Source organism: Populus trichocarpa, chromosome 15, assembly GCF_000002775.5.
Source record: "Populus trichocarpa isolate Nisqually-1 chromosome 15, P.trichocarpa_v4.1, whole genome shotgun sequence".
In the NCBI taxonomy this organism is placed as follows: Eukaryota; Viridiplantae; Streptophyta; class Magnoliopsida; order Malpighiales; family Salicaceae; genus Populus; species Populus trichocarpa.
In genome coordinates, this window is record NC_037299.2 from 8,494,407 (window position 1) to 8,507,606 (window position 13,200).

At 31.4% G+C, this 13,200-nt stretch overlaps 1 protein-coding gene across 1 annotated transcript; it reads left to right on the forward strand.

Moving 5' to 3' along the window:
• Positions 1–6,109: 6,109 nt before the first annotated feature.
• LOC18105774 (uncharacterized) lies at positions 6,110–7,724 on the forward strand. The gene has a single exon (XM_024586082.2). It carries the CDS (start codon positions 6,424–6,426, stop codon positions 7,441–7,443), a length of 1,020 nt encoding a protein of 339 aa, XP_024441850.2. The 5' UTR covers positions 6,110–6,423; the 3' UTR covers positions 7,444–7,724.
• Positions 7,725–13,200: the final 5,476 nt, after the last annotated feature.

Genomic DNA, 13,200 nt, shown 5'->3' on the forward strand with positions numbered 1-13,200 from the left:
CAATGTGCTTTTTTTACTTATATTAGAAAAGGTCCAAATTTAGCTCATAGAGTTGTTGTCTTGTGCTTGGAGAATTTGAAAAATTAATCATGTCATATTGAGAAGGTGGTTGAGAGATAAACATCTCAAGAAATTCTAAATAATTGATTTCATATTAAAGCTTTAATAGACATTATTCGTTGACTCACATTTCAAACATGTGCTTTTAGAGGACATAATGAACAATCAGAATAAAAAAAACTAGGTAATTTTCTTGAAATGGTGGAACTTTTAGCATCATACAATGAACAAATAGGTGTTCTTGTCTTCGGTAATGCTGAAAATCCACAACAGATATGATAATCAATGATTTCTATTTCATAAAAGAACAACGAGCACAATTAAAATAAATATGTAAGAATCTTTTTTTATTAATTTTTTTTTATTTTACTTTATTTTAAAAAATTTACCAAACATAAATAATATTTCGTTTTAGCTAATGTTTCTTATAAATTTTGTATGTTTATATATGATAGGTATGAAGACCAAAAAATTAAAGTGGTGGATGAATTATGAAGATGAAATTAATTTCATAGCATTGATTTAATTTGGTACTTTTAGTCTCTTTTCTTATACAAAGGTTAGTTTATATATTTTGTGTTTAATTTCATAGCATTGATTCAATTTGTGTTTACAACTCATGTATGGTATACTATAAAAAAAACATTATATCTTATTATATTAAAGATTAATTAATCAAATATTTGATGAATATTAGAGATAAATAAGTTTTTATTAATAAATTAAATATATTTACATGAACAAAGTCAATACCACATATAAACAACTGATTGATTACAAGGCATATACACTAACAATTTGAACATCAGATCATGGGATATAAGTTTTTCCATATTTCTTTCTCTCAACATATGAAAAAAAAAAAAAAAACTCTTCAGCTTTTCCTAGCGATTCCTCAAATATTACAAAGAAAAATCTATTAAGGATGCTATTTAGTACACTTGTTCAAAATCATGTGCACAACTTTCAAGGAATAAAAACTAAATAATAGATTTGTAAGTCATATGTCTTGGCAAAAACATGACCTTACTTGATGGTCATAAGTTCCATTATCATGTTTAAAGAAAAACCTACATGGAGAGATTATATAAAGGGAGTTAAAAAAAAAATGAGTTTTAGATAGTTTTAATGATGATTATATAAACAGAATAAAAAAATATGAGTTTTAGATAGTTCAATAAGTTGGAGCAGTTTGTCCTTAAAAGTATAACAATTGTCAATATTGTGCCCAGTTACGTAAGAATGGTTACTCATATGATTGGTCAAGCTTGTACTACTTCGGTTATGATGGTTGTAATGGGTTTTGAGGAACATGAATGATTTGTATAATGTTGACCAATCACTAAAATATTTTGTTCAAATGTAAAGGAAGGGGTGGTAGTGTTTACTAGTTATTTTATGGGTTTCTATATGGTTGCGTAGCGGTTTAGGTATGGTTATTGGTTTGACCAAAAAAATATTGGTTTTGAGGGAACTTGTTGGGGAAATTTAGGTTGGAAACTATTGGGGCACTAATTGGGGAAGTGGTGAATGTTTAAAACTTGATGTGGTGGATATCCTCTTGCTGGTTCAACTTGCACATATATTGTTCCATTATTTTCTTGGTTTATCATGATTAGATTCTAGGTAATGAACCTTAACGTTTTTCTTGTAACCTTTTTTTTTCTGCATTTAAAGTATAGAGTTATTTCGTTCTTTTATGGCCTATTATTCTTTCATCCACCACTACCGAATTTATAAAATGTTAGGCTAAACTACCAACTAGGTACTCAAAATAAATGCATTGGAGAATAGGGTGATCATTTCCTTCTCAAACAATAGATGGAGATTTGTGCTACTACCTTGCGCCTTCTTCGTTTATATACTCGGATCAATTCTTTAGGACCTTTTTCCATGATCTATAAGCTAGAACGATCCTCTACAAACATGTTGAATTTGTATTGCTTGATAAAAATATCCATCAAGTCTCTCTATTTCTTTATCTTAGAGTTGTTGAGTCTCATTCACCAACTAAGAGCGATACCACTTAAAATCTCATAAAAGAAATAAATCATTGGTCTCTTATCATGTATAAATTCAGTCATCATATTGTAGTACACTCAAAGGTGAGTCATTAGGCACTACATGTCGTTGTACTTATCAAACTCAAGTATCTTAGTTTCCTAGAGATGATGATATCAAGAAATAAACATATATTAGTCAATTTTGTTTGACCATATAAATCTACTCGTTCAATAGCTTTAAACCTCTCTTTAATTGCTGATAATTTCTTAAAATATGTCTTTTCTGCTACTTTGGTTCTTTGAGTTTCCTCGGTCCTTAAGTCAATCATCGAGGTTGTTTAGACTGTTGGTTCTGGCTATACATTGGTAGTGAATAAAGATTCTAATGAAACACTATGTGCCCCCAAGCTTTTAGTAGTGAAGGTGAGTGGCCTAGTCGGTGCTTGAGAAATTGGTTGAGTGTTGAGCATGAATTACGTTTCAATAGGAGCTTGATTATGGCCAAATATTCCATCTTTTCGTAGGACAATCTATAATGCTCGATTGAGCAAGCTTAGCGATCTCTTTTTTTAGAATGATAATCTCTTTTATTGGTTAATATCTAGTTAGGTTCTCTCCTCATTATACATCCATCTTTTGTTTTTTTAGTCTAGTGTTATAGATCTTAAAAGGAAGCTGGATTTTCAAGGAAACCTATATTTCACTTGTAAACTAAGTTTGGCATATATACATAGAACATTTAATTATGCATGCTAGATATTAGATATGAAGTTGTGGTAGCATAGGGAGACACCCTAAGAGAAAGTTTTAGCCGTGGCAAATTTACTATTTAGTAAAAAAGGATTTCTCATTGCTTAGTGATGTCCTCTAAAGCTCGATATAAGGTCTATAAGATATGTGAAAGCATAGACCATGGTTGTGTCAGATTAGCATACTAACCATATTCAAGTTGATAATAAGACATGAGTGGTGGTTTCACTAGTCTTACCTAGGCTGATAGTCGTTGGGTACACCTACTCCCTCATCTAATCTAAAATAAAGATGTGTGATCTCAAATGATGTTGTATGAACATATGAATCTATATCCAATATACAAATGACAAAATAAAATACGAATGTTAGGATAAGAAATAGCATGCAAATCAAAGCAAATTATACAACACACTTTAATTATCAAAACATATACAGTTTTGTAATTGAAACATTGACTCTCGCATATACATACTTCGAGCCAGATTGATCTAGCTCGATAACCAAGTATCCAAACAAACATATAAAATAAAAATTGTTGTCGCAAGGAACATCTTGGTGAACTACATGTCAGAAGGGGTCAAATTAAGAAGAAAAAAAAAAGTCATCATCTCATTTTATAGTAACTAGAAACTCTAAATAGTCTTTTAGATATTTCAAGTAAGGAGCTGGTTATATAATATAGAAGGTAATAATCACCATTTACACCCTATATAAGATAAGCTCCATTATTATTTGTTAAAAACTAAAAAGGTATTTATTGTATATTTTTATTTTTAATTTAAATTAAATAGTGGTTTTGGATTTGAGTCGAAGACAACCAACTAACTAAATTTGTAATACATATATGTGTTTTAATTATTAAACTTGTAATCCTTAATGATTGATCTGGTAATCAAACATATTGCTCCGTTTCTTGAATTCCAAAGGTCTAAAAAATAAAATAACGTAGCTAAAGTGTCGTTGTTTCATTAAGACGAACCCTTTTCAGTTAGAAGGTCATTACTTATGTTATGACCCTTTACCTTGTAGGAAAGCAACCTATTTTATTTTACTTATATTGCTTCCAATTTCAACAACTACAGAATATTTAATAAAAAATTTGCAAAGTGCCACGTCATATCACGAGAACCTCGTACCTAACCTATCAGCAGCCGCCAGGTCAAAACACTGCGCACCAACCGCGCCATCACCCAGTGGTCATCTTCCGTCATCCTCGAGCAGTGGCCCGTGCACTTCGCTGTCGTTTCTATAGGAATATTCTCTTGGCTTGGTTTTGGCTAATTCAATTTTTTTTTGTGGTCTCAATTTGTTGATGATTGCATTATTATTTCAATCGCAAATTGTTAATTGTATGCCTATTATTAGCCTCATGTATGTGTTTTCTTTTCAATTTATATACCTATATGATTGAAAGTAGGCCATTAATATCTTTTATTTTAAACTCGGGAAAAATTTTAAAAATCTTAACTTGATTTCTTTAGTCTAAATTTTAAATTAATTTGTGTGAAAATTATCCTGACGTGATCTTGTTGACTTGCAAGTCGAAAGGGAAAAAAACAAGTTAGGTTAACTCTGGTTAATTCGTTAAACTCGTGACCTGAGTTATAGACTTCATAGAGTTGAATTCATTTTTTATTTTATTATATGATAAAAATACAAAAATCAATTTACAATCAACTCAATATTAAATGATAAAATTCAATAAAAAAAATTTAACATTGAAGGATAACATTGAAAAATAAACTAAAGATAAAATAAAAAGAAAACAAAGAGCTAATTAAAAAAAAAAAAAACAAGAGTCAAAATGTGTGGACTTGAGTGGCCTGGCATGACTAGGCCTGGTACAAAAAAAGCTCAGGGACATGGTCTTAAGGAATATTTTTTTTTCTTTGTTAGGAGGCGGATAGCAGGTTGTCTACTCCTTAGTTTTTTTTTTTTAAAAAAAAAAGTAACAAACGACACGTTCTCTATCGTGGCAAACGATGCACAGTTCACTGGGTCATAACCTAAAGTTCGACCACCACTCTGGTTTCTAGAAAAATGAAGGGATAGGTTTTTGGGGTTCAAGATTCCATTTTCCAATTTATTTTCATCCAAAAACACCTTAAACACATATTTGATGGAATTCGTTAACAATAAAAACAACAAGTTTTTTCTTTGAAAAATGACTCGACTAATGATTTTTTCATTCCTCATCTCTTTTAAACAACGTCATCTCTTTTTTAAAAAGTTTAGGATTGAAAAATAAATGAAAATAAACATTCTTCTAGTTTTACTTTCACTGTAAAGTGGCTCAACTAATGAATGAAAAAAAGAATTGTCATGAATTTGGTGTGAAGCATGAAATTTCTTCTGGTTTTACTTTCCCGTCTCTTTCTTTTAATTTTGTATTTTTATGATAAATTGAAACCTAATTAGTTGGCTTAGTATTCATATGGACACCAGTGAAATCAACCCCTGTTTTGTTAATCACATGACTAGAGCTGCTCATCTTTTACTCTATAAATTGTCGTGCTCGGATTGAAGTTTTCGTATCCGACCACTCGATTAGCAAAAAGAAGAAAGAAGTCGGATCCATAGCTACCCTTTCAAAACACAAAATGGTTCGTAGGACGGAGTTGACAGGCTTGGCTAGCTTCAATCCATGTTTTGTCCAATTTAATGTCACGGGATATGCTAATGATTAAACCAGTGGATGCCATAAAAAAAAAAAGAAAAAAAGAAGAAGAAGAAGAAGAAGAAGAGTAGTGGAGGTTACTTAGAGGGCCTCCCACCTGTGTTCTGCTTCATTTGTAATTCAAGTATTAGTCCCATTTCCTCCTTATCTTTTGGGCTAGTTATTATTAAAGTTCTCTTGAAAGCTAAGAATTCAGTCACGTGCCACGTGAAACATGACCAAAAACAGTGGACACCCAACTAGCCCCTCGAGAGCTTCTTACCGAGCAAATTCTCTGGCACATACCCTGCAAATATAATTTTCTTACATGGAAGATTTTCTTGCACCTCCTTCCTTAAGAGGCCTTTTTTTTGTTCGAATTCGGAGCCATTTCTGATTCGTTTTCCGATTCCCAGATTCCTCCTGGCAAGTTGAGTTCATATATATGCTGTTTGAGAGCTTGGAAGGATACTTCAGTTGTAAGCCTAATCGAGTAAAATCTTATCCTATGATGGAGCTCATACATGTAGCTTGTGTTTCAAGCATATCGAAAGCTAGCACTGATTGAATTAGCAAGCCAAGCTGCTATTGAATTTAAACCTAGACAAGTGCTGGTTAAATTAGACACTCCAAGCCCCTTTTGGCCGACTAAAGTGCGAGTTGGAGATAACAAAGACAGACCCCAAAAAAATCCAAATACACCATTGTCAAAAACAATGTCCGAACCAACTCCACACGTGCAAATTCTCTATTTTGCTTAAATTTTAGTTGACCTATCTATTCAATCCAAAGTCCTATAACAACCCTCTTCTATCTAACCCATCTCATCGTAAAGAAGAAAGGGGAGAGAGAGAGAGGGAGGGAGGGAGACTTGCTATAGAAATAAATAAAGAGGAGGAAACATCAATCTTGCCTTGCACATCTCTAGCCTATTGGTGAGTCACTCATTTCATGCCCATTTCCCTCCCATCAATGGATCAAGATGATATTCCAATGGAAGAAACAGGCAGCAAGATTTTGCGAAAATCAATCTTTACTTTCCTTCAAAACTATCAATACTTCACCTCTACCGCGGCCCTTCTCGCCTTCCCTTTCTCGGCCTCAATCCTCCTCGCACACCTGCTTCTTGACTCCTCCTCATCTCTCCTTCCAGTCATTTACCACAGGTTGACCAGTCTGTTCCAGGCGGCAGGATTCCCTCCCTCCTCGGAGTTGCTCAACCTTGTCAATCTCAAGCTCTCTCAAACAATCTCCCTTTCAATTCTTACGCTTCCCTTTGCCCTTACTTTCTTGCTCATCATGAAAGCATCTGTTATTCAAGCTCTCAATAATAATCACAAAAAGCCACCTTCTTTCTATTGTGTTTTTTCCATTTTCAATCCTCTCCTCCTCACCTACATATGCAATTCATTATTGATCCTCTCAGCGAATGCCACAGCTTTTTCTCTCTTATTCTTTACTTCTAATCTTTTCCTTGAGAATATTGGATTTGGCTTTCATCTCTTCCTCTCAGCTGCTGGAGCTGTTGTTTACTCCATCATCCTCTCCCATACAATCATAATATGCAACTTAGCGTTGGTCTTATCGGGCGTGGAAAGAATCGGAGGATACCTGGCCATTCTAAAAGCCTGCGTTATGATCAGGGGAAGGGCTTCAACGGCGTTATCACTTGCACTTGCTGTCAATATAGCCCTGGCAGGGGTTGAAGCATTGTTCCGATACCGGATTGTGAGAACTTATCGTCATATCCGTGAAGCACCAAGCTCTTTGTCAATAATTTCAGAGGGGACGCTTATCATCTACTTGTATTCAATTCTTGTTGTTCTTGAAACCATTGTCAGTTGCATCTTCTTCAAAAGCTGCAAGGCAACCTACTCTTGCATTGATCAACAAGGTAAATACGCTTACAGGATCAATGAAATTGAAGAGGAATTAGAAAATGGTGGTTATATTATTAGCTTAAAGGTGTAGCAACAACTTTTCTCCTCTTGTCACAAGGGTAATCTATACACAAGAAAGATTCACAAGGATCGTTTCAGAGAAACCATACTTCACTTGAAGCCGACAAGTACTGTAACACACGTTCAAGCTGTTACATTCTTCCTTCAATTCTTTCTTCTTTTTTCTCGTTTACATTTTCTGGTTTAATTATTTACTTGTACATTGGAATTTCTGAAAAAGAGAACAAAGGACAAAAATGGCGTTGTAGATGTATCAATCACTGGTCATCAAGAAAATTGAAATTTCAGCTACTCTGTAGATCCCAACCTCCACTGTAAAGCAAGTTTTTCTTCTTCTTTTTTACGCCACTGATACACTCATGCACTCTTAATTCTTATCATGTGTGATTAGTCAGTCTCAAGAATTAAACCACGACGGAGAATTCATCAACTTGAAATTCATTAGCGATTATATACTATTCTACTATATGGATTTGCACAATAATTTTATAAAAAAATTATCTATTCTAATACTATTCTAGCTTAAACACATTTAATTTTAAAGTTCTTATGCTAGAAAATAAAAACTAAAACAAATTATCTAATTTATGAAGGGAGCATTCCTTAGTTTCTTTTTCTTTTTTCTTTTTTCTTTTTTCTTTTTTCTTTTCGAGGCGAGGGAGTCCATTTAATTGGGCTACCCACTTGCAGGAAACTAAATGAGTATTTTAAAATCAGGGGTCGCGATATTTAATATGTCTAAAAGATTAGTCCGGTGATTAAGAAGATATGTTCGCTTCTTTGATCTTTGTAGGTTCAAACTTTGAACCATCATTAAGAAGAATTTAATTCCTCCAAACGCACTTATAGGTTAATTCAATTGGGGCTTCTTAAAATAGTTCAGACAGGAAATTTTAAATTTCTTTTATTATTAATAATAAAACTGTCTGAAACAGCTTGTACGTACCTCGACTAACCTCATAGACTCTAAAGTTAGCAACAATATAAACCTACACTAACCGTAATATTAAGAACTACATGACATGAAATTTTTAATCTTAGTTGATATGTAAACTGGTCCTGAAATAACACTTGTGGTCGAATAAAAAAAAAGTCATTTGCGTGTAAAAATGTGAGTAGGTAGCTTTTACAGAGAGATATCATAGAAATATAAAATGATAGGATTGTAATATATGGTCAAGTAGGAATGATAATTTTACATGATTCATCGAGAATCTAACATTCACCTAACTTGATTGGATTGGGTTTTTGCTTGGTTTCACAGATATATTCAATCTAGTCAGGTGAAAACCTGAGTACCCGCCATAGTATTTTAACTATTTTAAATTTTTTGTTAATATAATTTATAAAGTAGAATTTAGTTAAAAAGTAAATATTATACAGGGATTAAAATATATATAAAAAATTTTGCGGAGGCATTGAATGATGAGCTTTGAGAGGGGAATTTTTTTTATAAAAAAAAACAAAAGAGGGCAACTAGAAAACTTAAATAACTAGTCTTCTAAAAACTTCAAGAGTAACGAGGTGTAGTCTCTTATCTAAGATAAAATAAAGAGTAAGGAGCTGTAGTAAATAAAACACTACCACAATTTTTAGATTTAGATTTACTAATGGAATTTTTCAATTGTATTTGCACTACCATTATGTTGGTAAAAAAATTACCGACGAAATCACCGACGGAAAGTCTCTGTCAGTGAATCTTTTGTCGGTACTTTTTTGTCCGTCGGTAAGTTCGTTAGTAATAAAAAAAATATTATTACCGATGGATTTATTGATGGAAAAAGCGAGCAAAAAACATATTTTATTCCGTCGGTAATTCCCTCGGAAACAAACCGTATGTAATTCCGTCGGTAATTATTTAAAAATATATATATTTTACAAAACTATAAAATAATTAAATTAATATTATTCAACACTCTATAATACTCAAAATGCTTGGAAAAAAGAAGAAGAAGAAAATCAACTCAAAAAAATTTGCAACAAATAAATAACATGAAAAAAAATTCAACTAAAAAAATTCATATGAAAACAATTTAAAAATCCTATAAATAAATCAACTAAAAATTGATCTCATATGAGGAAAACAAATCCTACAACAACATTCATACAATTATTAAGAACAAAAACAATTAAAAATAAAATAAAAAACAAATATAGTGAAAAAAACACGAAAAAAGAAGAAAATTTTTTTTTACCTTAATGTAGTTGCAAGTGTAGCTAAGAAGAAAAAAAAATAAATTCGTAAAGTATACTAATTAAAATAAAAAAAAAAACTGAGAAGAAAAAATAAGAAAGGAGAAGAAGACATACATGAACATGGAGGAGAAGAGAAGGAGTTGAGGAGAGAAGAGAAGAAAAAGAAGAAGAAGAAGAAGAAAGGAGACAGGTCTGTTGTGAAATTAGGGATTCTAGACTTTTTATTGGGGCGTTTTATTGATGGTTTTACCGACGGATAATTAAATATTAATATTTTTCATATTCTGTCGGTGATTCCGTCTGTAATATTTAATTTAAATTTTTCAGAAAATCACCAAATAACACCGACAACTTTTCAATTCGTCGGTGATTTTGTCTGTAAAGAACAGTAATTAACAGTGCTATTGGGAAGTGAATAGTTTCAGAGCTCTCTGTAAAATACCGACGGAATGTTCCATCGATGATTCCCTTTGTAATTCACATGATGAATAGTATTGACAGTTTATCAATGATTTTACTGACAGAATTACCGACATCGTTTTTTTTTTGCTTTGTTTTAAATTTTTTTTTCCACTGTAATTCCCTCAGTAAATACCGAGGGAATATTTTCATCGGTAAAATCCGTCAACAATTTACCAATGAAATATTCTTTCTGTATTTTTGTTTGTATTTATCAATTTTCTTATAGTGAAATGTATCACATGTAAATCAAAACATATATATCTAGTTTTTGTGTTGAACTATCTGGCCTATATGATGTTCAAGGAAAAGGTTAGCAAGAAGGAGAAGAGAAAAGAAAACCGACCCAATATCTTAGGAGTACTTGCTATGCATAGCATAGAGCATATGTACATTTATGCAAAGTGATAACGACATATAACTAGGAATTATATATATATATATTATTTAAGCATATTTCTAATTTTTTTATGCTAGAGTTGGTTTTAGATTCGAGTTACCACTCTATTAAAGTATAATAATATACCAACCAGATGGATTCAGACACAAACACACTTATAATATCATCATAGGTCAACCATCTCGCAATGTTTTATTATATATGCACAACACAAAGCACCAAGAAAAATGTTTTTTTATTATTTTTGAATTTATATATTGAATATGGAATATTAAAATAAAATCAAACTAGTAAGGGAAATATGATTTGAAAGAGACCACAAAGCTAATTGAAAACATGTTCACAACGGACAAGAATGGATTTTGAAAGTCCTTTTAAAACAAGGTAGGATTGGCTTTGGAAATGAATTTAAGACAAGTGAGAAAATTGATTGAATATAGAATAATGTATATTATATTATTGAATATAGAATAATATATATGAAATCAAATTGGTAAATGCAATATGATTTGAAGCGAACCACAAAGCTATTAAGTGAAATTATGTTTACAACGGATAAAAATGAATTTGAAATTTACTTTAAATTAAGCAAGGTACGTACAGGGACTAGTTTTGAAAATTATGAATATAAGACAAAAGAGAAACTAATTCTTGAAAATAAATGAGTAAATAATAATTCCCAATGAATTAAAGATTATATGAGAAGAAATTCAAACACAATGAGCGAGAAATAATCCACAATAGATTAAAAATTATTTTTAAAAATTAAGTGGAATGAAATGCATCAATTCAAAAGCAACGAGTGAGAGATAGTTCCAACGGATTAAAAATTATTTAAAAAAGATATCCACATACATCAGTGGAATAAACAATAAATGCTTGAGCTTTTAGATTTTTGGGTTTATCTCCTTCTTTCTTTCTTTCTTTTTTATTTTTAATTAACGTAGATGTCCGGACCAGCTTGCGTGCACCTTAACTAATCTCACGGACCCTGAAGTTAACGACCATGTAAACCTCTAGTGGCCATCATATTAGCAACCACAAGGCTCAAACTTGAAACCACATGAAGAGCAAACCTCTTGATCCCAAGCTCTTACCACTGGGTCACCTAGTAGATGGTTGGTTTCTCTCCTTCTTTATTGTAGACGTAGTTGTTATCGGCGTCTTTTGTTGTTGCAGCTATCAAGAGGAGTTGCTACCGTCATGCGTGGTGGAGGAACAACCATTATGCGTGAGAGGAAGGTATTTGCTCACTGAAAAACATGGGAGAAAGGGGATGCCGTGTTCTGGTGGCTGTAACTCCGAGAGTCGGATAAGGTGGCTCTAAACCTCATATAAAAAAATAAACAAACACTAGAAAAAAAATCCATAACTTATAAAAAAAAATTATAAGTGTATTTTTAGTATTTTTCCCTCTTACTTGAATTTATTTATTTTTATAAAATAATTCTAATTAAATAATTTAATTAATAGGATATCACCAGTTACAGCGTGAGTATCATAAAATTTCTCATGGTTCAATCATCCTCTTTTTTATATATTTAAATTTATTTATGTGTGTGAGAAAGATGTATATCTAGACATAAATGTTTATGGATTCATGTTTATCTTGGAAAAGGGTATTTTGATTAAATAATGTGGTTTATTCTTTTTTCAATTTGGGATATGTGCATGAATGGATTTTTGGACTGGTTTTTGAGATATCTAAAATAGAATTTTTGTGTTCGGCTAAATAATTGTCCAAGAAAGTTTGGACATTATTTTTTTTTTATCTTTGAATTTTTCTATTTCTTAATTCTTCTCTCCTTTTCTTTTCTCATTTTTTCTTGATCTGTTTTTCTTTTTCCTTCTTTTTTTTTTTTTTTTGCTGAATTGTTTCTCTCATATATTTTTTAATTTACACAATTTTTTCTTTCTCTCTCTTTTTCATACTTGCTAAAAATATAAAAAAAAATCTAAAAATCGTGAAAAACTTCTCAAATGACTAATATTTTGGAAAATAATGAATTTTTATGAAAAAATGTTTTTTTACGTGAATCTCTGGATTTTTATGAAAAACAAAATTGGGTTATAAATACATAAAAATACTTTTCTATATATAAAAGTTACAACACTATATTGGAAATCCTATAAAAATAAATCTAAGTTACTAACTTTACTTTATAATAGAAGTTTAATTAATTTATAATCATGAATATATGATAATAATGATAATTAATTACTATTTATTCAAGATATATTAAATTAGCATGTTAATAACCCTTAGTATCACATAATTAGTTGATGAACCATTCGTCGTGGGTGGTTTCTCAAATATAATCCTCAAAAACATATTCAATACTATATATAAGTATATTAAACAAAATGGTAAATTAAGTTATTATATATTATATAGGTTTGTGGAGAAGTTATATAGAAGATTTTATTCAATTAATTGATTCCATCGATGGAATGAATATAAAAAAGAAATTAAAAGGGAATTTTTTAAGAATATAAAAAAGAAGTCTTATGGAGTCCAGAGGTAGATCTTTCATCCAATCCGACCCGTGATGATCCCTGTTGTAGATGGAAGGAAGAAGTTGAGAGGAGAGGAGAGGAGTAGAGAGACGTGTAGTCGCCCAGGCCAATAGAACCCTAGAAGTGGATGGGAGGCAGCAAACTTTAACCTGTCAAGGAGTGTTCCTAAGATCAGAGTTTCTTCAGTCAATTTCT